Genomic DNA, 23,532 nt, shown 5'->3' with positions numbered 1-23,532 from the left:
CTATGCCATGTTCCAGGTCACTGATGAAGGCAATGAACAAAAGCGGCCCCAGGGGCACTCCACTTGATACTGGCTGCCAACTAGACATCGAGTCATTGATTACTACTCTCTGAGCCCAATGCTCCAGACAGTTTTCTATCCACCTTACAGTTCATTCATCCAGCCCGTACTTCCTTAGCTTGCCTACAAGAACATTGTGGGAGACCATATCAAAAGCTTTGCTAAAAATCAAGGTATGTCACATCCACTGGTCTCCCCACATCCACAGACCCAGTCACCTCATCATAAAAGGCAATCAGGTTGGTTACGCATGACTTGCCCTTGGTGAATCCATGCTGCCTGCTCCTAATCATCACTTTCTCCTCCAAGTGCTTAGAAATGGATTCCTTGAGGATCTGCTCCATGATTTTTCTAAGGACTGAGGTGAGGCTGACTGGTCTGTAGTTCCCTGGATCCTCCTTTTTCCCTTTCTTAAATATGGGCACTACGCTTGCCCTTTTCCAATCATCCGGGACCTCTCCTGATCGCCATAAGTTTTCAAAGATGATGGCCAGTGGCTCTGCAATCTCATCAGACAATTCCCTCAGCACCCTCAGGTGCATCCCGTCTGGCCATACGGACTTGCATATGTCGAGATTTTCTAAATCAGGGGTCGGCAACCCCTGGCATGCGTGCCGAGCATGGCACACGAGGCCATTTTGCTTGGCACGCCGTGGCCAGCCCCAGCTCCGGGTAGCTGCGGCCAGTGACGGAGCCCGGGCTGCTCCCAGCAGGGCTTGCAGCGTCCCAGCTGCCTGCTTGGAGCAGCCTGGGATTCCGGCTGGCAGCAGCTCCCCAGAGCTGGGACTGGCTGCAGCCGGGAGTCTCTAAGCAGCTGTGCCGGACTCCCGCATCAGCTCTGCACCAGTGTGTGGAGGCGCACCTCGGAGCGGGCAGTGGGGGTGGGGCCTGAGGCAGCGCAGCCCCAGTCTCTCCCCCACTCCTGGCACGGAGGTGATGAGCCTGGCACAGCTGTTTGCACTCTGCCCGCTGCAACTGCCCAGAGCCCGGGCTGGCTACAAACAGCTGCGCCGGGCTCATCACTTCCATGCCAGGAGTGGGGGAGAGACTGGGGCTGCGCTGCCTCAGGACCCGCCCCCACCGCCTGCTCCAAAGCGCGCCTGCACGCGCCAGTGCAGAGCTCATGTGGGAGCCCGGCACAGTTGTTTGGAGCCTCCCGGCTGCAGCCAGCCTTGGCTCTGGGGAGCTGCTGCCAGACAGGATCCCGGGCTGCTCCCAGCAGGCAGCTGGGACGCTGCAAGCCCTGCTGGGAGCCACCCAGGCTCCAGCAGCTAGAGCCCAGACTGTGGGGCAGGGGCAGCAGGGCTGGGGGGCAAGTGCACAAGTAGGGCATCCTGCCATGTACCCCTTGCCCTCATTTTGGTTTTTTGCCATGCCGGCACTCCAGCACCTTCCAAGGTAGGCACTGTGGTGTTTTTTGGCACTCCGGCCAAAAAACGTTGCCCACCCCTGTTCTAAATAGTCCCTAACCATCCTGCTTTCACCCCACAGCTAGGGGCACTCTGACCCGTCTACCCTGCACCAGGACGGCTAAAATAGATATTCATCAAATACCATATTTTCTCTCATATAGTGTGCCCTTGAATATAATATGCACCTTGTTTTTAAAAGGCAGAATTAAGGAAAAAAAAAGATTTTCCGAAGTTATGACCGGACAGAGCAGGATCAATCCTAATCTTCAGCTCACTCAGCCTCCCTTTTCCTGCTTAACTAAAGCTGAAAACCTAACGGCTCGTGAAGTCAGGTTTCCATGGGTCACTATTGTTTTGAAAAAATTAAAGAGCTTTTGGGGCTGTGAAACAGGAGACACCAGGAGCAGTTAGAACAAAATTTCCCTAAGAAAGGTTAGCTTGATTAATGGAACATCAAAACTATTAAAAAGAAGAGATAATTGTTAACATCTCTGGAGTGAAGAGCAATGAGTTATTAAGTCAAATGACTCCCTCAGCTGTCTAAATGGTAATGCCACAGCTACTGTCCTGCGAAGAAAGAATCAAAGCAGGCCAATTTTTCCTAGATGGAAAATCAGCTTCCCCACTTAATACATACACCATGGGTTCTGGGGAACTGATTTTGGGAGGAAAGGTAGACATGCATAGTAATTCACTATGATACCACAATGATATGCCATCTATTACAAAACCTCAAATCTTAATAGGTGACACTCTAGAAGTGAGGATTTTCCAGGTAAAACGTAATATCATGCACAGTGTGCAATTACATAATTTATATTAAAAACTAACGTGCTACAAACCACAGCATTTCCAACTGAAAAAGCTAAGCAAGAATACATCATTGTCAATATTATTTTCATATGCTGGCAGGTGATACTGTTCACTATAACAGCCAGTAATTTATTCACGGCTGAGTTAGCTTAGTTAGCTCAGCTGTAGAGATTTGTGTTGTGATCAATGCAGATCCCAGTTTGAATTTCTCCTGACAACCATAGTGTCAGTATACATTCAGCTATGTCATGGTTCTCAATACAGACTTGGATGTATTGTTTTAAAAACCACTGGTCAGATATTTTTCTTCTACACTTTGCTGTAATATTTGTTCCATTCAAAGGTTTACAAGTGTCAAATCCATTAACATTTCACAGTCTAACTGAAAACATCCCTCAGATGTCCTCTACAGCATCTGCGATAACCAAGAGTTAGGAGAAACATGCACAGTCAAGGTTGCTAAATATAACCGAGTGCCCACGGTCAAGGTCGTCTAAGTTATTTAGGTGTCTAGATGGGCCTAATGCATCTACCAAATAGACTGCAGGTGGAACCCGCATGGACCAGTGTGGTTTACCCTGTGGGCAGTATGCAGTTCCATTTCTGATTACTCTGGAAAACAGCAAGAAAGTCAAGAGAACATTTAAAGTTTTTCCAGTAACCTAAGTTCTGACTGTTTAGGGTATGCCTTTTCTAAACATAACTGCTGTAACTACTCAGTGGCCTTGTGGTCAGAAAAAAACTAATGTGTTACTAGTTACGTTAATCTTGTCACTCAACAGCAATATTCCTTGTATGCTTTCAGAGTCTCATACTGGGTTGATTTATTTTGTTATTTTCACTTTTGCTGGCATTTCAGAAAAAACACAACCAAGCAAGTGAACTGGATACTGTTCTGGCTAGCACATTACAGAAGATTGCTAGTCAAAATTCTAATTACAAATCTTTATTAGTGATTACATGAGAGTCGGAAAAAAGCACAATTTAACTGACATATATGAAGTCAAATATGCAGTCAGTTAGGGGAAAAAAATCTTACTTGTAAACTGAGTAAAACTGTCTGGAATCATTGAGACATATAGAATCATGATTATGATTTTACTCTATATATAGTTTCATAGTAGCTATAGTAGGAGGGACCTGAACAGATCATCTACCTGACCCCCTGCCACAGGCAGGAATGAATGCTGGGTTCACAAGACCGCAGACAGGTGATCATCCAACCTCCACTTGAATTTGCCCAAGGTAGGGGCGAGGACCACTTCCCTGGGAAGCTGGTTCCAGATTTTGGCCACCCCAACTGTAAAATATTGCCTTCTAATCTCTATCCTAAACCTATTCTCCACCATCTTATTACCATTGTTCCTCGTCACCCCAGGCAGTGCTGGGGAGAAAAGGGCTCTACCCATTTGCTGCTGATCTCCCCTGAGGAGTTTGTAGGCAGCCACCAGGTCCCCCCCTCAGCCTCCTCTCGCTGAGGCTGAACAGGTTCAGGTCCTTCAGTCTCTCCTCGTAGGGCCTGTCCTGCTGCCCTCTCACCAAGCTGGTGGCCCTCCTCTGAACCCTCTCCAGGCTGGCCACATCCCTTTTGAAGTGAGGTGCTCAGTACTGGACGCAGTACTCCAACTGTGGCCAGACCAAAGTCACATAGAGGGGGAGTATCACCTCTCTGGACCGGCTTGAGATGCATCTTTGGGTACATGACAAGGTATGGCTGGCCTTGCCGGCTCCTGTCTGGCATTGGCGGCTCATGTTCATCTTGGAGTCAATAATGACTTCAAGATCCCTTTCCGCCTCTGTGCTTTCAAGAGGGGAACTCCCCAGCCTGTATGTATGCTGTGGATTCCTTCTCCCAAGGTGCAGCACTTTGCATTTGTCTACATATATATAAAACAAATTTAAGATGTAGCTATACACTAAAATAATAAGAGCAGAATATTGAAGTAAATACAGAATTATCTTTTAAATTTGTCTTATATAAAAAGCTAATCCAATTGAAAGAACTACCTGATATAACGGACATAACACAACCCATTCCATCAAATTCGCATGTGCAGTGCACTATACAGGAACTACTTACAGACTTGAAGGTAATACAAAAGTTGGTCTATACATTAAGCAGAGTATAAAATCTGATCCTGATATTCTTTTGATCTTTTTAAGACTGGAGGTGGAACTACCACCATTTTTTATTATTTATTAGCAAATAAAAATCAGTTTTCCATATTAGAAATATGATCTAACATGACTTAGAGCCTCAAAAGAGGTGGAGCTGTAGTTAACATACCAACATTATGTGCAAGAAGATTTCACATGCTTGAATATTTTTTTATTCTAATTAGTTTTTTGCAAAATGTTTAGAGCTCTTTCTTTGATTTGTACAATATAAAGAAATTATATAAATGAGACATTTAAAAACTTTTTCTTAAATGAAGGATTCTAAAAGATAGCATTATTACAGATCTTAAAATTGAAATCTTATTTATTCACAGAATAAGCAGCTATACTACAAGGCTCTCTATTATTCTCATGGCAGGTTTCAACCCTGACCTCCTCTTAGGATCAACTTTATGGGTGAAAAGGTAAAGTAGAAAGCTTGTAAAACATGAACATAACGGAGGAAATACAAATTTTCCTTGTTTTCCTAGAGCCACAATAATATGAAACAATGTTTGAGGTCAGTTTATTATCCTACAGAAAAAAAAAAAAAAAAATCAATTGAAGCAGCATGCTGAGTATCACAAACAGATATGGCAGCATTCAGAGCCAACATGAACTTCCTCTCTCAAACTTGCTACTTGCAAAGCTAAAATTGTGTGGCTAATTCCCTAATGTTTCAGAAGGGCTGGTATAAGTACAGCCCATGACTGTGAGAAGAGAGGCCGTGTATGTATGGACTGGAGGTTGAAGAACTGATATGGACATTACATCTCATATCTTAAGGTGCTCTGTATTAGCATGTCTATCAAAAGCCATTGTAGCATCATCAAGAACTGAAGTACACTTCCTCTGTCAAATAGCAATAGCTCTGACCCCAAATCTCAAATATCTCAATTCCAACCCTCAATTATATGTCTTTAGTCTTTCTTCATTTGCTTATTATTTGAGATATTTTCATGAAAAACTCTTAGCAAGCATCAAGTTAACTGCTCCTGTTGCTTATTTCTGACCCAAAATTTTATATTTCTGTTTGTAATCAAATGAGGTCCAAAAGAAAAAGATGAAGTATTAGAAATAAAATATTTTTTTAATGAAATTGTCCCTAACAGTGTAAAGCAAAGGAAGAAAAAACAAGAAAAATGTCATGAACACCAAACTATCTCAAAACAGTGTTTTTCAAAGACTTTAATTTTTAAAGTGAGTTCTGAGTAGTGTCAAAGGAAAAAATATCTGTCTTTCTGAGTGACTAAGATGAAGTGTTTTTCAATTATGCTGAATGCTTATAGCAAGGGTAAAGGGGTCATTCAGCACATAAGTGAATTGCAAAGTAGCTTCTATGTTGTAGGTCTATAGAAATAGCAGCTAAATGGCCCAAACCCACTCTGATTCAGAATTCACCCATTCTGAACCCCCAGTGCGCACTTAATACAGAACAGCACTTGAAAATGGAGCTGGCTGATAGAGTCCCATAAGTCCTATTTGTAAAAAATTTTGGCACACTTTTGCAATGTTTCTTGTTTATGACTTTATATCCCATAAAGTGTGTCAGACTAATAAAGCAACTTTGCAAAACGTTGCATAAGAGTTATAAATACTAATTCTCAATGGACCAGCTTCATACTCTTATGCATTTCTGTGGAAGCTAACATTACCTAGCATGCACCATGCTTTCCATTACAGCAGAAGGGGAGATGGCTGGCCATGACACTGAGACCTTAAACTGCCCCTAAAAAAGCTAAGTTTAGACTCACTTGCATGCTACCATCCCCTCCAATCTTCAACTAGTGCACTTAACAGATTTTCTTAAGATACTTAAATATTTGCCAACCATCTTTAAGGCAGTTTACCATCAAAGCAGAATAAAAATCCTGGAACTGACAGAAAAATTGGAGAAACTAAATATTGATTATTACTGGATTTCTCTATTCATGCTAGAGAAAGAAAGCTAAAAACAGAAAAGTCCAGCAAATGTACATTATTACTTAGAATTTTAAGAAACATTTGATTAGGAAATAATAGTTCAGAGAGAAAAAGAAAACTTCACAAAGAGTATTAAATCACTGCCTTGAGAGCAAGAAATATATAGGTAGCTTCCATGAACGGAAGTTTTTAAGGGCTGACACCCTATATAAGCACCTCAGTTCAGTCTTTATTAATGAAGTTAATCTAGCTATAAAGAATTTGAATCAGTCACTGAATAGGGTCCATTACTGCTTTCAATGTTTACTTCTATATTTTTAATAACCAAAATTTAAAAAAGCCAGGGGGGGAGGGGTTGTTTTCTTTTTTTAAACAAATTATTAAGTTCCGGATTTTTTTATTTTTTTTTTTTGCTTCATTTGACTAGAATATTCCAGTTGGGTTTTCTGCTTTCATGGCACGTTTGACTTACTGAGGAACACCCTAGATATACAACATGTATACTGGACTACACACTTATATGCATAATTATGGATCCTGGTCTGTATATAAGACTCATAGACCCCATTGAGTACTTGCTTTTCATTAGTTAACACCTAAGCACTTACTAATGCGGCATTTGGTGAACAAGCTAAAGAACAATACACCTGCAATATTTGAAAAATTACACTGTAATTTGCCAATAAATTATCATACCTGGTGTTGATGGTCTCTCCAGCATGTTCAAATGATGGTAAATAAAAGCTTGACTATCGTGAACAGTGTCCATATCAACTTCTTCCTCTTCCTGGGAGTTTGAGAACTAAAACAGAATTAAAAAATATACAATAAGGGAATATTAATAGTTAATTCAATTAGCACTAAAAAGATCCGATTTTTCTAGAGGAAGGAGGCAAACTTTAGCATTGAAAATTAGTAGAAGTTAAGGAAATATAATTTAAAAGGGTCAGTATCCTTCCTTCTTTTTATCTTACTGTGAAACAGCATTGGCATGAACATTAAAACATTAATTATCAGCTTTACTCTCTGCCAGGCAATAAGGAATCTGATGGGAAATGTTCTGCTTACCTTGGCAAAAACCACATACACACACGATGTCTTTGGTTGGGATACATCTGTTAAAAACTTAACAAAAGCCAGTACTTTCATACTAACCACTCTATGAACAGAGAAAATCAATTTCCATTTTCTTACTCTGATTTTGAGTTTGACTTTACTGTCTTCATTCTTCTCTAGTATTTGCCCCGGTTCCAGCGGGGATCCAAGTGGCATATCAGCCTTTCTTTTCACCCCCTGCTGATGGCTAGAAATACTGGTTGCTGTTTCCTTAACAGGATGATCATCCTCCTAAAGCAGCATTTAAAGATGAAAATTAGAGGATAGCAAAAGCATATTTATGTGTAAAAGCAACAAAATGGCTGAAAGCTCTTGAGTGGGTGATTTGAACAAAGTTTTCCCTGTGATTCTGGAAAAAAAGTATTTCTTAAAACCCTATATGGAGATGTGCCAAACTCTTTGAAAAACACACGTTTCTCTTTACTCCCATCCCTGCTCCCTCTGCGTATCTAGCATTGGCCTGTCTTCTGTCCCTTCACACAATCATGGTACTGTTGGTGTGGAAGGAATATTTACTGCTTCTGAAAAGCCTTTCTATGTATCTTGGCCTCACAGAGCCTCATCAGTTCAAAATAAGTTGAATATTGTGATAGCTTCTGACCTAAATAAGGAATTAAGGTAATTCATCGTAACGATTTAAATTTATTCAACAAATAAATATTAGCTTTTAAAGGCCATAATCATTAGTTTTCCTGGAATATTCTCTTGGAAATCAGTCACATTTCTTCAAAAGAGGGAGAGTTACCCTATTATTAAGAATCTAAGCAAAAGAGTATAAGAGCTTTAAAATAAAACTGCATTACCTACATGATTTCTAAAGTCAAAAAGTACAGACAGATATACATGACAAAATAAACCTCATCTTCTATTAAAGCCTAAAGTCTTAGAAGTAGTCTTTCATTTAAAACACTAAAACTAACTACTACTGTATTAAGCAGCTGTGTCACTGCTAAATCAAGGGTGCCCCACACCAGTAAAATGGCTATAATTTCACATTCTCCAGAATTAATTATTCCACATTAAGAGCCATGGCAATTTACCTCCTCCTACAGCAGATTCCAGCATTGTAAGAATTTAACAGGACATTAAGTTTCAGCTAACTGTTTTCAGAGCATGCATCCTGCTACAGAGCCAGTCAAATCAACCTGACCATGCTCTAGCATCAGGTCTCGATTCTTTTTTATGTCCAAAACCCGTTTCATCCTTACTTGGATATTTCACTTCATGCTCTATTATTAAGTCTAACATTCAATCTGCAAAATGATTTGGAATAAAGTGTGTGAGAGATGCTAGTCAACTTCTGTACCATTTATAGTTCAAAAGGAGAACTAGTTCCAGGGGTGAATTTAGTTTGGATGGGTTTAGCTAAATGGGCAAGAAAAGGATGGGATGAAAGGACTGAAGCCAGGGTCAAGACAGTAGAGTGAAAATGGCACTAAATACCTGCAAAGAAAACATATCCTGCTGATTTGATTCCTAATGGTTGAATTCAGGGAAACTAATGCAGTCTACTAAATATACATTTTCTGCAAGTAAATAGGATTTCATCAAAAACTCCTACAAATTTCCCAACCAAATAGAAACAACTTGCAGTGCACAGGACAATGGCTAAACTGAGAAAAGGACAACTCTGATGATTACCACAAAATACAAACATGGATTTTTGAATGCAGGTATGTGTGACATTCTTACTGAGCACACAATCTGAACACAACTGTGCACCAAAGATTAGGAGTGCATTAAAGATTGTGATTAATTTTTTTATTACAGATTGTTTGGTCAGTGTTTCCAAATACTTTGAACTTAAGAACTCTTTACTCATAAGTATATTACCTATATACTTTAGAGAAAGTAAAAGTTCCCAATTGAAAGAACGCAGCGTGATTGTACACACAAATTACCTTCTGCTAAGTTATGTTTTTTACCCCCTAGAACTTAACATATTGACTCAAATCTAAGATGAGAAGCCCCCCCCCTCCCCCAGCATGAGGTGGAAAAACCTAGTCTTAGAGTCAAGTACCAGCTTGGGGCAGGCAGTGGTTCAGCTCTGACTTTGGAACTGCTCTCAGGGCTGAAGCCAGAACTGAGAGGTTGCCTGCCCCAGGCCAGGATGGCTCATTTGACAAGGGAGAGCCAAGCAGCTGGGAGAACACAGGGGAGACTAAGGTGTGGTGGTAGGGAACCTGCAGTCTTTCCCCACAACACCTTGCCTGTGCCTGCCCCCCCATGCCCTGGTCTCCTCCCCTGCAGTTGCTCCCTTCTGCTCCAGCTCTAGTCCCTGCAGCCCCAACCTGGCTCAATTGCGAACTATCATCTTTTCTCTGGCTGGCCTAGAGCTGGGCCTGGGCCAAGACAGGGGCTGTGGGGGGAGGTTGGGCAGCAGGCAGAGGGGGTGGGGAGGCAGACTGCAGTGGGGAGCAGGGGCAGGGGGGGCATAGCAGGAAGCAAGCATTAGGTAGGAACAGGCAGTTGTTGGGGAACAAGGTACAGGCGAGCAAGGAGTGGGGGTCTGGCCCTTCACCTCCTGCCACTGCTTTCCCTGACAGCAGTGGGTTGGGGGTGAATTTAAGATGACTTTCTACTAATAAGATTTTATACGTGGAAAATTATAAATCTAAATTATTGGGGGGGGGTCTTAAATTCAAAATCACCTTGGATTCGGGTATATACAGTATTATTAAACACCCTCTGTTAATAGCTATTAAAAAAAAAGTCTAAATTATTTCTTCATTCTCTATTAATGTTGATCCCCTCCCCCACTCCCTAATTACATTTGTTCAAGCACAAGCAGGCAAGGGGAAGATTTTTTTAAATTAAAAAATATGACTTTGAGAACCTATATCCACCTAGGCCTAGTAATAATGTAATTCTTTACATTATTGGGAAAAGAAGCTTTCATCTTGGCAATGGAAACATGCTTGCAATGGTGTAACAGCGCGGGGGAAGGGCCCAAGTGCTGCCTAAAGGGATGAGTGCAGAATGGAGCTAGAGGGGCACCTCACCCTCCTGTTCCCATCCCACTCCCCTCATCTTCTTTGTGGACACTCAAGCACCTGGGAAGGCAGATGAGGAGCAATGATGCACAGTGCCCTAAGCAGGAGGCACACAGTGCAGGTGCAGCTGTTAGAGGTTTCCTGCTGCAGGAGAGATGCTGCCTCCTCTTTTTTGTCACTGAAAATCAGTCTTTAAATGACTGCTCAATGCATGTGTTAGCAGCAAAAAGGGAAGTGACGTCACCCCTACATCACCAAACCTCTGGGTGCTGCTCCTGCACTGTGTAGCACTATTGTATGGTGCATGGATCTGGGCAGTTACACCCCTCAGTTTTAGCCCTCAGGGTTTATATCAGATTTCTGGAAACTCATATAGGTTTTTTAGACTTGATTCTGGGCAGTGCCCCCTGTAACAAATGTAATGCCATCAAAAATCTTTACATCACAGCATCAAGTATTACCCCTTGTGATGTTTACTTTTTGCAAGTTACATAAAAGAAGTGAGATTTTACTAAGAATCCACATGAAAAGAATATATTAAATTCTGGGACAAACATGAAGATCATTTCTTGCACTAGAAAAAAAGGCAGAGAGATGAGAAACAGCCATAGGGGCCTCTATAAATATAACAGACAATGCCATCACAGAATAAAATGGTCATGATTAAATATGCTAAAAGACAAGAAATTTGAAATCAATATACAATACAATGGGCCAGAAGAATGATTCAGAGGAGGGTGAGATGTATGTGGGCAGATGGTGCTTACAGTGCTCTGAAACCCCATCGACTGTCCATTGTTAGCACTGATGACAGGTTCCTGATTGTTTGCCACTGATTCAGGAATGATGGTTGGATTAAGTACAGCTTTCTTTTCTTTCAGATTAAGGACCAGTCCAAGCTCTGGTAATGGCAAACAGGAAGGTCTACTAAGGCCAAAAAGGGTGAAGTACAGGTCTACAGCACCACATCGTAACCTCCAGTCATGTGAAGTACCTGAAAATAAAGGGAATATATTCAACATGCAGAAATATTCTACCAAAAAAGAGTTGTCAAAGTAATCTACAGTCAATTAAGCCATTAGTTTTTCTAGCTATAAAACTGCATATTGTTCTCATCCTTCCTTTTTGTTGATTGTTATTTTCTTGTGTTGTATGTTCTTTTTTAATAAAGAGTGTAAAATGGTTGGGGAAGAAACCATATCTTTCAATGCATTTATACAATGTTTAGCACAATAGGGCCCAATCTCACCATGAAATGGCATCACTGGGTTTCATAGCAGAAATTGTCAAATAATACCAAATATTAACAAAAATAAATGTGATACTAATTTCCACTGACAACATTGATAACGTCTTTGACTAAAATCTAAACTGAGACATTAAGTGGAACGCTACCTTTAACAAACCAGCCAGAAGGTATGAATTTGCCAAGAAGGGCTGGATTTAAAACTGGGTCGCATGAAAAAAAAACCACTGAGTGTTACCTTCCCAGACTACTCCCTGATCTATATGAACATACACACGAACACATGCTCATACAAATGAGTGGGCATGTGTGTAGGTTCACACTAATACATTATACATATACCATATTTACATGAATCCAAGATGAACCCCTAATCACCATGTGGGGAAAAAGTTCCTGATCTTAAATTTGTGTACAAAGCAAGTGGGGATGGGAAGGGAGGGAAGGGTTAGGGCCAGAAATCAGACTCACAGCAGCCTCCTGGGTCCTACCCTCTGCAGCTTCTGCCCTTGCCCTCTTCCCTGTCCCCACCTCTTACTATAAGGTACAGCTCAGCTCGGGCTGGATTCCCTCCCCCACACAGAGTACAGGGAAACTCCATCCTCTACCCAACCAATCAGCAGAGCTGTCGCTGATGCATGGCCTGGCAAGGGCTGTGCTTTCACATGCTATGCTCTGTGAGCAGCAGGGAACACAGTCCAAGCAGTGTCTAACAGTAAGAGGTGTTGGGAGGCAGAAATTGTGGGGAGCGGTTGAGGGAAGGGGCATAGACTGTGAGGAGCTAAGGGGGGGAGGCAGGATGAAGAAATGAAGAAGGCAAAGAGCAATGGCCCCAGCCACCGCTTTCTCTGCTGTAGCCATGGGGGAGGACAAGTTTAAGACAACCCTCCAATAATCAGATTCTATCCCTGGAAAATTATAACAAATTTAGAAGTTTTCCATATACCGAATCTAATTATTGGGGGTTATCATAAATGTGAGTAAATACAGTATACAGATATGTATACAGTATACATCTAGCCCAACCTATACCCATGAAAGAAGCTTAAAATTTTTTACCAAACCAGACTATATCCTGAGCCACTCATTTTTATCCCATAGCACCAACAAAACTTGGTGATTCGTTTTGCTATACAGACCATCCTAATTTTAAAACCTGATGTTTCTACTTCACCTTACCTTGTCTCCTGCACAGCATTTTTTGCATTATATGACAATCATCTTTCCCTTATTACAAGTCTACATGTACTTTTTAAAATGACATGTGCCTGTTCAGCCCAGGGAAAAGGGGTCTGAAATGCAACCTTTCATTCCTACATTCCCCACACAAGAACAGCAGATGCCAGTACCCCCCCAGACCCAGGAGGCATAAGTCGCTGAGCTGGGGGTGGGGGCAGGGTCCCCGCGCACTCCGCAGCAGACCTGGAAGTGGACTGCAAGTACTTCTGGGTCTACCACCGAGCGCACTGGGGCCCCCCGCGCTCCTGTAGAACGCTCCATCTGCCCCACCATCTCAGTGTTCACGAGCTACCTGGTACTCTGAGGTATGTAGAAAAAAATTTAAAGCTACATCTATGTCCGAAGCAGTGAATCTCGCCAAATCAATTCAGAGATATTAAAAGGGTCTTCCAATTCGATTCGGATTCAGAGATTGGGCCACCAAATTGGGTTGAATCTCCTCCAAATCGAATCAGCAACCGAAGCTTCACACAGCCCTAACAGTTAGTTAAGTCTACAGCTAGAAACTCTGGTATCTGCCTATGCTATACCCTACTTAGGAAATGTATCTAGACAGTCAACTTATAAACTGAAAAAAAAAAAAAAAAAGTGTTCTCCTGAATTAAAAAACACTAAACTACAATTATGCTTTGTGATATTAAAAGGTCAGTATAGTTTACATCACAGAATTTACCCAACTATTTTGGTTAGATAAACTTCTGAGAAAATAATGCTGATTTTCCATTTGCATCTGTCCCTTCTTTACATAGCAGGATGGCAGATTTGTTAAGTTTAAATACCTACTGGTTGATGAACATCTGAACCACTGTAAATCCATACTATCACTGCACTCTTAGAAACTCTAAACAATATTAGTTTTCTGTATGTCAAAAATCCAAATAATTAAACACAAAGGATTCAAGGGAGGTGCTGGGGAGGAACCATTAGGTTCTTATTTTAAGTTTTAAATGTAAAAAAATCAATTTTAGAACCACACCGCCTTAAAAGAGGATGGATTACTAATTCATCTTGCTTTAACAAATATTTTTATTGGCATTCTATGACTTTACAATTAGCCCTTACAAAATATAAAATTAGAGTAGAACGTCATCGTAACGCACATAGATTTAAGTGCTTAAACCCCCCATAAATCATGATGATAACATATATGTTATTTAGAAATGGCAAAAAGGGGTAATGGGTATAAATAATACAGAACATGTGCTCTTCTTTTGAGAAAAAGGGAACACAAATTCTCTGGTGGGAACATCAGAATTGTTTATTTCCTGAATCTGACATTTGGCAAATTCTATACAACTGAACTACTAGTAGTCTTCCCACTTCAACCCCTAGAGTGTAGCTGTAAACTTTCAAACACTAAAAATAACAATGCAAAGAGAACAGTCAGCTCTCAATGACCGAAAAGACTATAAACACGTTTACATGTAATCTGCATAGCAAGATGCCAAATGTTAAAGCATAGTTTGCCAGCACTAGATAGAACTGCCTCACTAATGAACAACATGTTAATGGTAAGGATAAAAACCCTTCCCCCATTACAATTTTTACTAGTCAAACAAAGCAAAAGTAACTAAAAACTTACTAAAACTTACAAAAAGCAACTAACAGTAAATAAAAACAGTTCAATTATCCACAGAAATCCTAAAATTTATTTTTCTCATTTTTATTCTCTTTTGTAGTACAACTAATAGAAGGCCTTATTAATCTAATGAAAATTTGAGATATTTAAATAATTTGAATGCAAAAAATAAAGGATTCATTTAGAAGTTCTAAATAAGAATATTATACCCAGGAGAACCAATTTCATAACAGAAAAACGACAATATGAAAAATAGCATTATAAGATGAAACTAGGTGCCACCTCTGTGTTTTACAACATTTGACAAAACTTTTTCTCTGCAGACTTGTAAAAAAGAATTCTATCACATTGCTATCCATGCCAGATGTGCACTGCCACAACCAAATAAATCACAAAGGATGGAGAGAAACAGGAAGCTGAAAAAAACCTTATATTTTGGGGTTGCCCTACATTCATGTGCATGGAAAGACTAATTTTTAAGTTTCTAACAAGAAAATCTAGAGAAGAAAGCTCACTTAATTACTTTAAAGAGATCCATTGGAATATTATCCTTTTTTTATTTTTAAATAGAGAAGACACTCAACCTGAATTCATAAGTTTCCAAAGCTGATCTACTAAGGCTTCATTGCACAAGGGAGACTCCATATTCTTCGTAAATGGTGGATTCTTTGTCAACATTTCCAAAATCTTATGCCTAAAGGAGAAATGAAAGGTTTTTTAAATTAAAATGAATTGCAACATTTTTAAGCCTCTTTAGAACACTAGAGTTTTTACTACCTTGCAGGTTCTAAAAGTCTAAAATTTGTGAGCTTCTCTTTATTCCTTTCAGGTCTGTCTTTGTTTATAGATGTATACACATTCACTTCTTGTGCCTAACTTTTAAAATGTATATGGACATTCACTCTTCCAGGAGAAACTTTGCTGGGAATGATTCAACCCCGATTGTTTTCAGGTTGTTTTTTTCTGGACTAAGTACAGATAGTCAAAAAGTCTGAGGCTGAACCAATTCAATCTTTGTAGGTGAGTCTGAGCTGCTTAGATTGAACCAATAAGCAAGTGAACAGACATTCCCTTTTAATTCCAGAAATGCAGCCACATGCCTTCAGCAGCCCAGGCCAGAAGCCAGGGGTGCTAGAGCATGCCTCCCTGCTCAGCTGGAGCAGACAGCTTGAGCCAAAGCTATCCCACCCACCCTGTGAAGGGGATTTGTAGGGGAGGTGTAAAACATCCTGGGATGCTGGGAGACAGAGTTAATTTGAATCTGGAGGGGATCTGGGACAGAAGTTCAAAAAACTGATTTAGCCTAAATCAGTTAAGTCTGATGCTTCATCCATCCAGGTTTATCTTCAACTGGTTTCAGCCATTTGGAAAGCAGTTTATACGCACTGAACTTCTGTTGTGTTACAGATTTGAACTATACCAGTTTGTGTATAATTTCTGACCCTAACCCTGGAGTGGCCATTTCTTTTTGGGCCAAAAAACCTGAACATCTGTATAGTTATGTTTCTCTTGGGAGAGCAGCAACTCTTCCAGGAGAAACTAAATGCCTATACACAATGTGTCCAGGATGGCTATTCGTAGGTTTTCACAAGGACAAGAAGTTATGGTAAGGGAATGATATGGCAAGTTCCAGTAAACATTTAATTATTTTAAATTCTTTTAAAGGGACACTGTCAAGTTGGAAATTATGCTACAGTCTGAAAATGTTATACCGATGCATGCAATGCCTCTGAGTCACTATGATAGAATGTAGTAGGCAAAATAAATAAATAAATAAAAGATTCAAAACAATTTGGGAACAGAAATTTTCACTACTGTCCCTCTGCACTTACTTACTTATTGGTCTTTACAACGTGAGAACAGAAAAAAACCTAAGTGTTTTAAGGACTTATTTTTTTAAATGTGAAACATAACATGAAAAGCATGATGCATTTGAAACGGGATTTTTAAAAATTATAAATGAGAACTGACCATACCTCAAGATCATTTGCTTCCTCAGCTGAAGCTGTCAATTACTTAACCTCAAATAGTAAATAATTTCCTTCAGATCATACATTCCCAGAACAAATTCATAACTATGTATTTGTACAAGACCAGTGAAATGTTGAAATGGAAGATATGAATATATATTCTTTTAGAGACAAACACATCAGTATTGGTCCCCCCAAAAAAGACATTAAGAAAAAAGTGATGAAGATTAACTCCAGTATTCAGAGGCTGTCACTACCTGTGCCAAAATATTTAGAGTCTCTCATTGGCTTGAGCAAAGTTGAAACAAAACAGGAAAAATTATCAATAAAGCCACAACTTTTTCACTTGTTATCCTTCCACCCCATCTACAGTCTAACAATTGTTTTACACTCCTTGGTGACCGAACATAATAATGTCCATTCTGTTCCAAGTGCTTTTTAAAACGATACAAAAATCCTTTTACTGTATGACACAGATCAATATGATATCTGGGTGCATTAACTTTATGTAGGAAAGTCTATCCATAGACATTTTAGACAGACAAAAAAGCAAAGACTTAAATTATTTAATTTGACAATGAAATGTGATTAATTTGTCTTCTTACATCATGAATGGATAAATAATTTAAAACACTTCAGTAAACATAAATTACTATACACACCAAAAAATTGATTAATAATTGAAAAACAAAGAAAAATTGAAACAAATACACAGAAATGTCCATAGAATTTTAAAGGAAAGAAAACAGATTTACTATCTAGTTAATATAGTTAGATAACCCATTGTAAAACATGCCCTAAGAACACTTGCATAGGAATTCTAATACTAGTGAAAGATGCTGACTTATTTATAGAGATACTAACCTTACATAAGGCACAGGGTCATTCTGAACCATAGTAAGTAGCCACTGTAGTTCCTCATAGCTCCTATCAACTAGAAAGAAATTTTTTTAATGAACTGTTAATACCACCTAGAAATAACTGAAGGAGAAAGAAGAGAATACTCCAGAAATTATTTTATACATGCTATGCAGAAATTATCTGTAGCTGCAGGCATGACTGGAATATATCAAAATCAAACCAGCAGCTAGTGGATCAATTCACGCCTCCCCAAATGAAAACTTTAACAAGTGTATACAACAATTGATGAGGAACTGTTTGGACTGACTGACTATTGTCCAAAAAGTTTGGGAATACTGGAATAAAAATAAATCCGTGTCTCTGCATATTACTGTTAGTGGTACATGTAAAGTTATGACTATCTAATTATTTAAAGGAACACAAATTATTCAGTTTTCAATATTACCCATTCATAATTTTACACATTTTTAAAAGTGAATAAAACACAATAGTAGTCGAAAAAGGAAAATCTTGATATTAATCATACATTAAGTTTTGTGAGAGGTTACTCTAGCTAAAACCAACATTATAAAAATATAGTTGGTTGCTTTCATCTTAGTATATTAAGTAGACAGTGGCTCCATTATTTTGAATTATAATATCGCTTAATTCAACATTCACTAGCTCTCTGCTCATAGCCTGAACACTCCACTTAAAAACTGTATAAACTGGCATAGAGGATAAATGGAGCATTTCATATGAAAACAGCTTTGTGGCCAAAAAAATAAATAAATCTTGCTTAATTGAAAGGTATCATTTTTTGTCTTACTATGAAAGAATAATACACAAGCAAATTGATGAAATAATGCTATTTAACTTTAATATATTTATAAGAACGTCTCAGTCATTCCTTTGAAAAAAATAAAGCTAAGCAGCACGAATACAACGCTGCCGAGTACTTCAAATTGTAAACTTAAATTGCAAGACTGAGCATCACAGCAAGTTTTGCAAATACCCTTTTATTGTTAAGTGGACACTATGGAAGATCCCGGGGTCAAAAAAACCAGCACTACAAAAAAGCAGGGCAGCACACATGGTAGCAGCACACACTGCACAAAATTGGAGCCTGGCCAGCCAGAGCCCCATTCCAGCTGCTGGCCAGGCTCCCTGGTGCTGGACTGCTACCACTGGGGTCCTGGGAGGTCCCCAAATAAGGCTGCAGGGGCCAGCCCAGGTGCTGGCCTCAGCCTCCCCTACCCCACCCAGGGCAAATCTGCCGCGTACCAGACAGCACATGCACAGACATTCCCGGGGAAAAGTAGCAGCAGCACCGCTGTATGCTACTGCAATTTGTTCCCAGGGAAATGCACATTTGCACTTGTTTGGATACACCCTCTGAAACCAGGTTTACATGGATGCTTTCAGGTAACAAAAAAACAAAACAAAAAAAAAGGTCTACTCTATTTCCTAAAGGCTCTTGTGATTGAAAGCTTTAAAGATCTCAGATGCTTTAACCTGCTGTTGAAATGTACATGGTGACTAAACACCAGCTTAGGGAGTAAGGACAAGTTTGGCCTTTGCTACAGTACATTTTTTGTTTTGTTTTGTTTTTTTTAAGACTTGTAAAAGAGGTAGAACCCCAGATCTCTGGCAAATGTAACAGTTAATAAGATTGTTTTTCCAAAGCAGGTGTCTCAAATGACAAGAATTTAAAAGTTTAGTAGTATGTCTATCTCAGCTTGACAAATTGAAGGCCTAAATTTCCCTCAGCTTTCATGAAACTAGATAATAAGGATGTAAATATAATTTAAAATGTTACCATTTAACCTCCTCTAATTATACTGGTTAAACCTATAACACATGTCCAGTCCTGGCTGTGGGGTGCAGAGCCCCGGGGCCAGTGCCTACACTGCCCCACCCACTGCAGTAGGAGGGGCTACAGCTGCCTGCCTAGAGCAGCCCACCAGGAGGCTGCGCACAGACCCACAGACACAGCTGCTGCTGAGAGCTGCTCCCTGGGGCCTTTGACAGGGCAGGAGGGAAAGGTGCAATGGCAAGTCCCACCAGACAACGCACTCAGTGTGAAGTCATGGGCAGCAGCGGCCGGCAAGGGGCTTTTCCAGCCCACTGCAGCTGCAGGGGTGCTGGGAGAGAGAAGACTAGCTATGGATACTAGTCCCCCTTTGCCCCTCCCCTCCTCCTTGCTCCTCCTGCCTGCCAGCCCAGCTGCCTTCTGGTTCCTGAGGCACCACACCGCTTCCCTTTCCTGCAGGACTGTGTTCCACGCTAAATATTAACTAGTAATGCATTACCGATATAAATATACTGATCATTTAAACATTTAACCTCTTACATCCCTAATAAATAATTAAGAATATTTGTTCAGCTCCATTGGTTTCTTCTTATGCACACGCAAGTGACTGTACAACCGAGTACTCAACAGGCCTAGCTATACTAACAGTCAAATATAAACACGTACCAAATACAAACTAAAAAAAGTGAATCAGTGGTGGTCATTTTTAAACATTTAGCTCAACTGTCCCAGTACTTACAAACTGATTTTTAAGATACGTTATTATATCTCAAAATATCCCTATTATTACCTTTCCTTTTCATGGGCTTGGGACAAGGCATTTACCAAAATCCACAGATTCACTGGAGTCTTAACAAGCCGTACCATGAGCATTTCTGCTATGGCCTAGAACTTGCAACCTCCGGGCTAGCTGTACTGTGTACCTTAGTGCCCCAGCTCCCTCCTATTATTATTAAACAACGAAAGTTTATAACTTCATCAGTTTTAAGAAGAGTGCTCTTTTGAAGATGCAGCGAGACAACCATATGCTGGTATCCCTGCCCCAAGAGTCTGTACAAAAATAACAGACCCCAAAAAGACAGGCTTTTCTTGTTGTTGAAAACATGCAAACATCAGTCAACTTATCTTTCTGGATGAAGTTTTGCCTTCCTGTATGCACAGGATTAGGGTGGCTCTGGTGCTCTAAGGCAGTGGCTCTCAACCCTTTTTATACTGAGACCCATTTGCCAAGATCAATGGCTTGTCCCAACTCACACCCCCTGGCCCTGCCAGTGCCCAACCCACAGTCCCCTGCTCCCCCCCTCCCTGCTGGTGCCCCTCACACCCAAGCCATAGCTCCCAGGCATTGCTAGCACCCCCAACCCCCAAGACACAGGCCCCCTGGCCTTGCTGGCCCCTCCAACCCATAAGCCACAGGCCCCTGGCCCTGCTGGTGCCCCTCACTCCCAATATGCAGTCCCCTGCACCCCCCAGCCCTGTTGGAGGGGGCCCCCAGATGCCCCCATCCCATTTGGGCCAGAGCATGAACAGCGAGTGTGGGCCCATGGGTGTATGGGCACTGCCCCATGCTGCCAGCCCAAGAACGCAGCTCCCTGCTAGGAACGACGCCCCTGCCCACCTCCTTCCCCCACTGCAGGGCCAGGCACCTTCTTCCCTAACTCTGGCACAGCCTCATGCCAGGTCATTGTGCCTAGTGCCAGCAGGCATGTACTCGCACACACCCCCTGCCGCCCACAGCCCTCCAGAGAGCCCCCTGGACTTCCATTCCCCACTCTCCATACTTACCTGCGCCCAGAGGCTGGGGCTTCTCCCATGACTTAGCCTCGCTTTATGCTGGCCACATCCGTCTGCGTGCACACTCACGTGCGCCTGCTGCTTCCAGCTACTCCAAGCAGCTGCTTGCAGGCTAAAACTGCCAGCCTGCAAGGGGAAACCCGTGCTTTCACAAGCTTTTCTGGGGACTTGCTCACAACCCTTTCAAATATTCCTGTGACCCAACTTTTGGGTCGTGACCTATCAGTTGAGAAACAGTGATCTAAGGGAAACTCCTCCAGTCCTACCCATCCAACAATCACTTGAAAAACTGTCTTACTAATTCAATCATTAGCTATAAATGTTACTGAACAAATACAAAAAAAATTGATGAGAAAATATTTCCATTGGTTTGTCTTCTCACTTGGTGGGACGCATCAGTTGAGATTACAAGAAAAGTGAATTAGTGAATGAGCTTTTCATTTGCCAACAGCCTTTCCATTATTAGTACTCCTCACTGAAGAGGAAAAGTAGTGGGAAGCATAAAAGAAACAGGAAGGGAAAGATGCACAGAATAAAACAAGGAGCAGTTCTGAGTCTTCTCTGGGTATCGCTGGAAGGCACGCTGAACAGCATCTGTGGATAATTGCAGATCTATTCATAAATGTTTGGTGAACATGACTGACTGAAGACTAGAATGATATTCTGTGCATTTCTTCCACCAAAACCTCTCTGGCCTTTCTGCCAGGAGGTTCAGTCTTGGAGGTGGCCATAAATTCCTTCAGACACCAGGTCTCCTAAGATAAACTTTTCCATTCTTTTGTCCACCTCACCACAGACTTCAGATGGAATGGCATGAAGGTCGCTTAGACACCATTTCAAAAGAGAAATTTTACATTCTTTCCGAACCTGTACCATGCTTTTCCTTGAGTAGACTGTATGGGAATAACACTTGTGAATGCTCCAGTCAGAAACAAATGAGGAAGTAAAATGCTGTGAAGGTACCCCATGGAAGAAAAATCAGGGTTATGACAGAAAAGAATTCTATTACTCTTCCAAAATGAAACATCATTTGAAAAGGAATAAGTGAGAGACTTTGAGCCACCATGATGCCACCCTTCTGTTGGCAGAGGCAGCACTTCAGGCACCCTTTCACTTGGGTAAGGATAACTCTTGAAACAGGAGTGTCAAACTCAATTGGTCCCATGGGCCAGAGGAGGGGTGCAGGATTGGACCAGATGAGCAGCATGTGGCTAACCCTACCAGCTGGATCAGGCCCAACAACCCCCTCCCTCTGCAAGATCCAGCCCACATGGTGCTTGCTCCAGATGACCTGGGACCTGATGGGAAGAGGCCTGGTTCAGAGGCGCTTGGCCAATGCTATGCAACAAACGCAGCAACATGGGCACTTGACTGCCACCACGGTAATGAACAATGGTGCAATAGGCTTCTTCCTGTTGGGGCTCTACCACAGTGGCTCTCCCCCATCTGCTTGGCTGCAGCAGAAATGACAAGCCGCAGTGTCGGGCTTCTTCCTGAGGTACTACTGGGGCTCCAGTGCAGTGGCTGTTGCCAGCTCACCTGTCCCAAGTACGGTTCAGGCTGCTGCGGCCTGAACCTGGAGTCCTGTGCACCAGGACCTATGAAACCCCCATTTATGGTTTTTGCTCATGCCCCACTCCCACCCCCAGATACAGGGACCCTGGGATCAGGCTGCAATAGTTTTATCCTGAGGTCCCTATGTGCTGGAACATATAAAACCATGTAGGTCACCCAGCTGGATGGCACACATGGTTTTTACTCATCCCCATGCACTGGGATCTGTAAAAACCCTATGTGCCATCCAGCTGGGCAGCACACCTGGTTTTATACATCTTGGAGCTTGGGGACTCCAAGGATAAGTTAAAACTAGATGTGCCCTCTGGCTGGGGTTTTGACAACCAGCTGCTTGTCAGCTGGGGCCAGGAACTGGACTGGGGCTAGTTGTAAATCCTGGTTCAGTCCTCAGCCCCAACTGACAATCAGCTGATTGTGGGTAGCTGGGTTTCAACATGCTAGTAGTGCAAGGGGGACCTAAGATCACGATCCTAGGCTCCCACTGCACTAGCAAGTAAGGTGCAATTGAAATCTAATCCGATCCCAAAATCTCACGTCCTGCCATACACATTCAGCATGGCAGAAGGGACGACTGTTGAGATCACGGATTAGATTTCCATCATGCCTTAAAATGAATGTCTGCCAGCAGCCTGGGGCTCCAACACCACAGCTCTCACACCTGGGGGTTTGGCTGCAGCTGCAGGGACAAACTGTGGCACTGAGCTTCTGCCCACAGGGCTGCTGGGGTTCACACGGGCCTTTGGCTGCTGATGCAGGAACAAGCTGGTGAAACTCCAGAGCTGCAGCTCTCGCCAGCTTGGTAGCCAAGAACCCAGGTAAGAACCGCAGCATTGAAGCCCCAGCCGCACCATGGGAACTGAACACAACTTGCTCCTGGGCTGCAGCCAAGCACCCAGGCAACAGCCACGGTGCTGTAAGCCCAGCAGCACTGTGGCTGCCAGTGCAAGAACAAACCACGGTGCTACTAGGAATCCAGCACCACAGGTTTCATCCAAGAGTTTG

The 23,532-nt window shown here is 41.7% G+C and overlaps 1 protein-coding gene across 2 annotated transcripts in view; it reads right to left on the bottom strand.

Moving 5' to 3' along the window:
• TAF2 (TATA-box binding protein associated factor 2) overlaps positions 1 to 23,532 on the bottom strand; it is a 92,442-nt gene that overhangs the window by 9,502 nt on the left and 59,408 nt on the right. For both annotated transcript variants that reach the window (XM_006263352.4, XM_019495752.2), the window contains 5 exons: positions 17,373 to 17,442; positions 15,123 to 15,232; positions 11,242 to 11,468; positions 7,560 to 7,712; positions 7,062 to 7,167 (listed from right to left, as the gene is read on the bottom strand). In XM_006263352.4, the coding sequence (XP_006263414.1) occupies positions 7,062 to 7,167; positions 7,560 to 7,712; positions 11,242 to 11,468; positions 15,123 to 15,232; positions 17,373 to 17,442 (666 nt within the window). The remainder of the gene's footprint in view (positions 1 to 7,061; positions 7,168 to 7,559; positions 7,713 to 11,241; positions 11,469 to 15,122; positions 15,233 to 17,372; positions 17,443 to 23,532) is intronic.

This window comes from Alligator mississippiensis, chromosome 3 (assembly GCF_030867095.1).
Source record: "Alligator mississippiensis isolate rAllMis1 chromosome 3, rAllMis1, whole genome shotgun sequence".
NCBI classification, from domain to species: Eukaryota; Metazoa; Chordata; order Crocodylia; family Alligatoridae; genus Alligator; species Alligator mississippiensis.
This window is presented reverse-complemented; position numbering and strand designations above follow the sequence as displayed.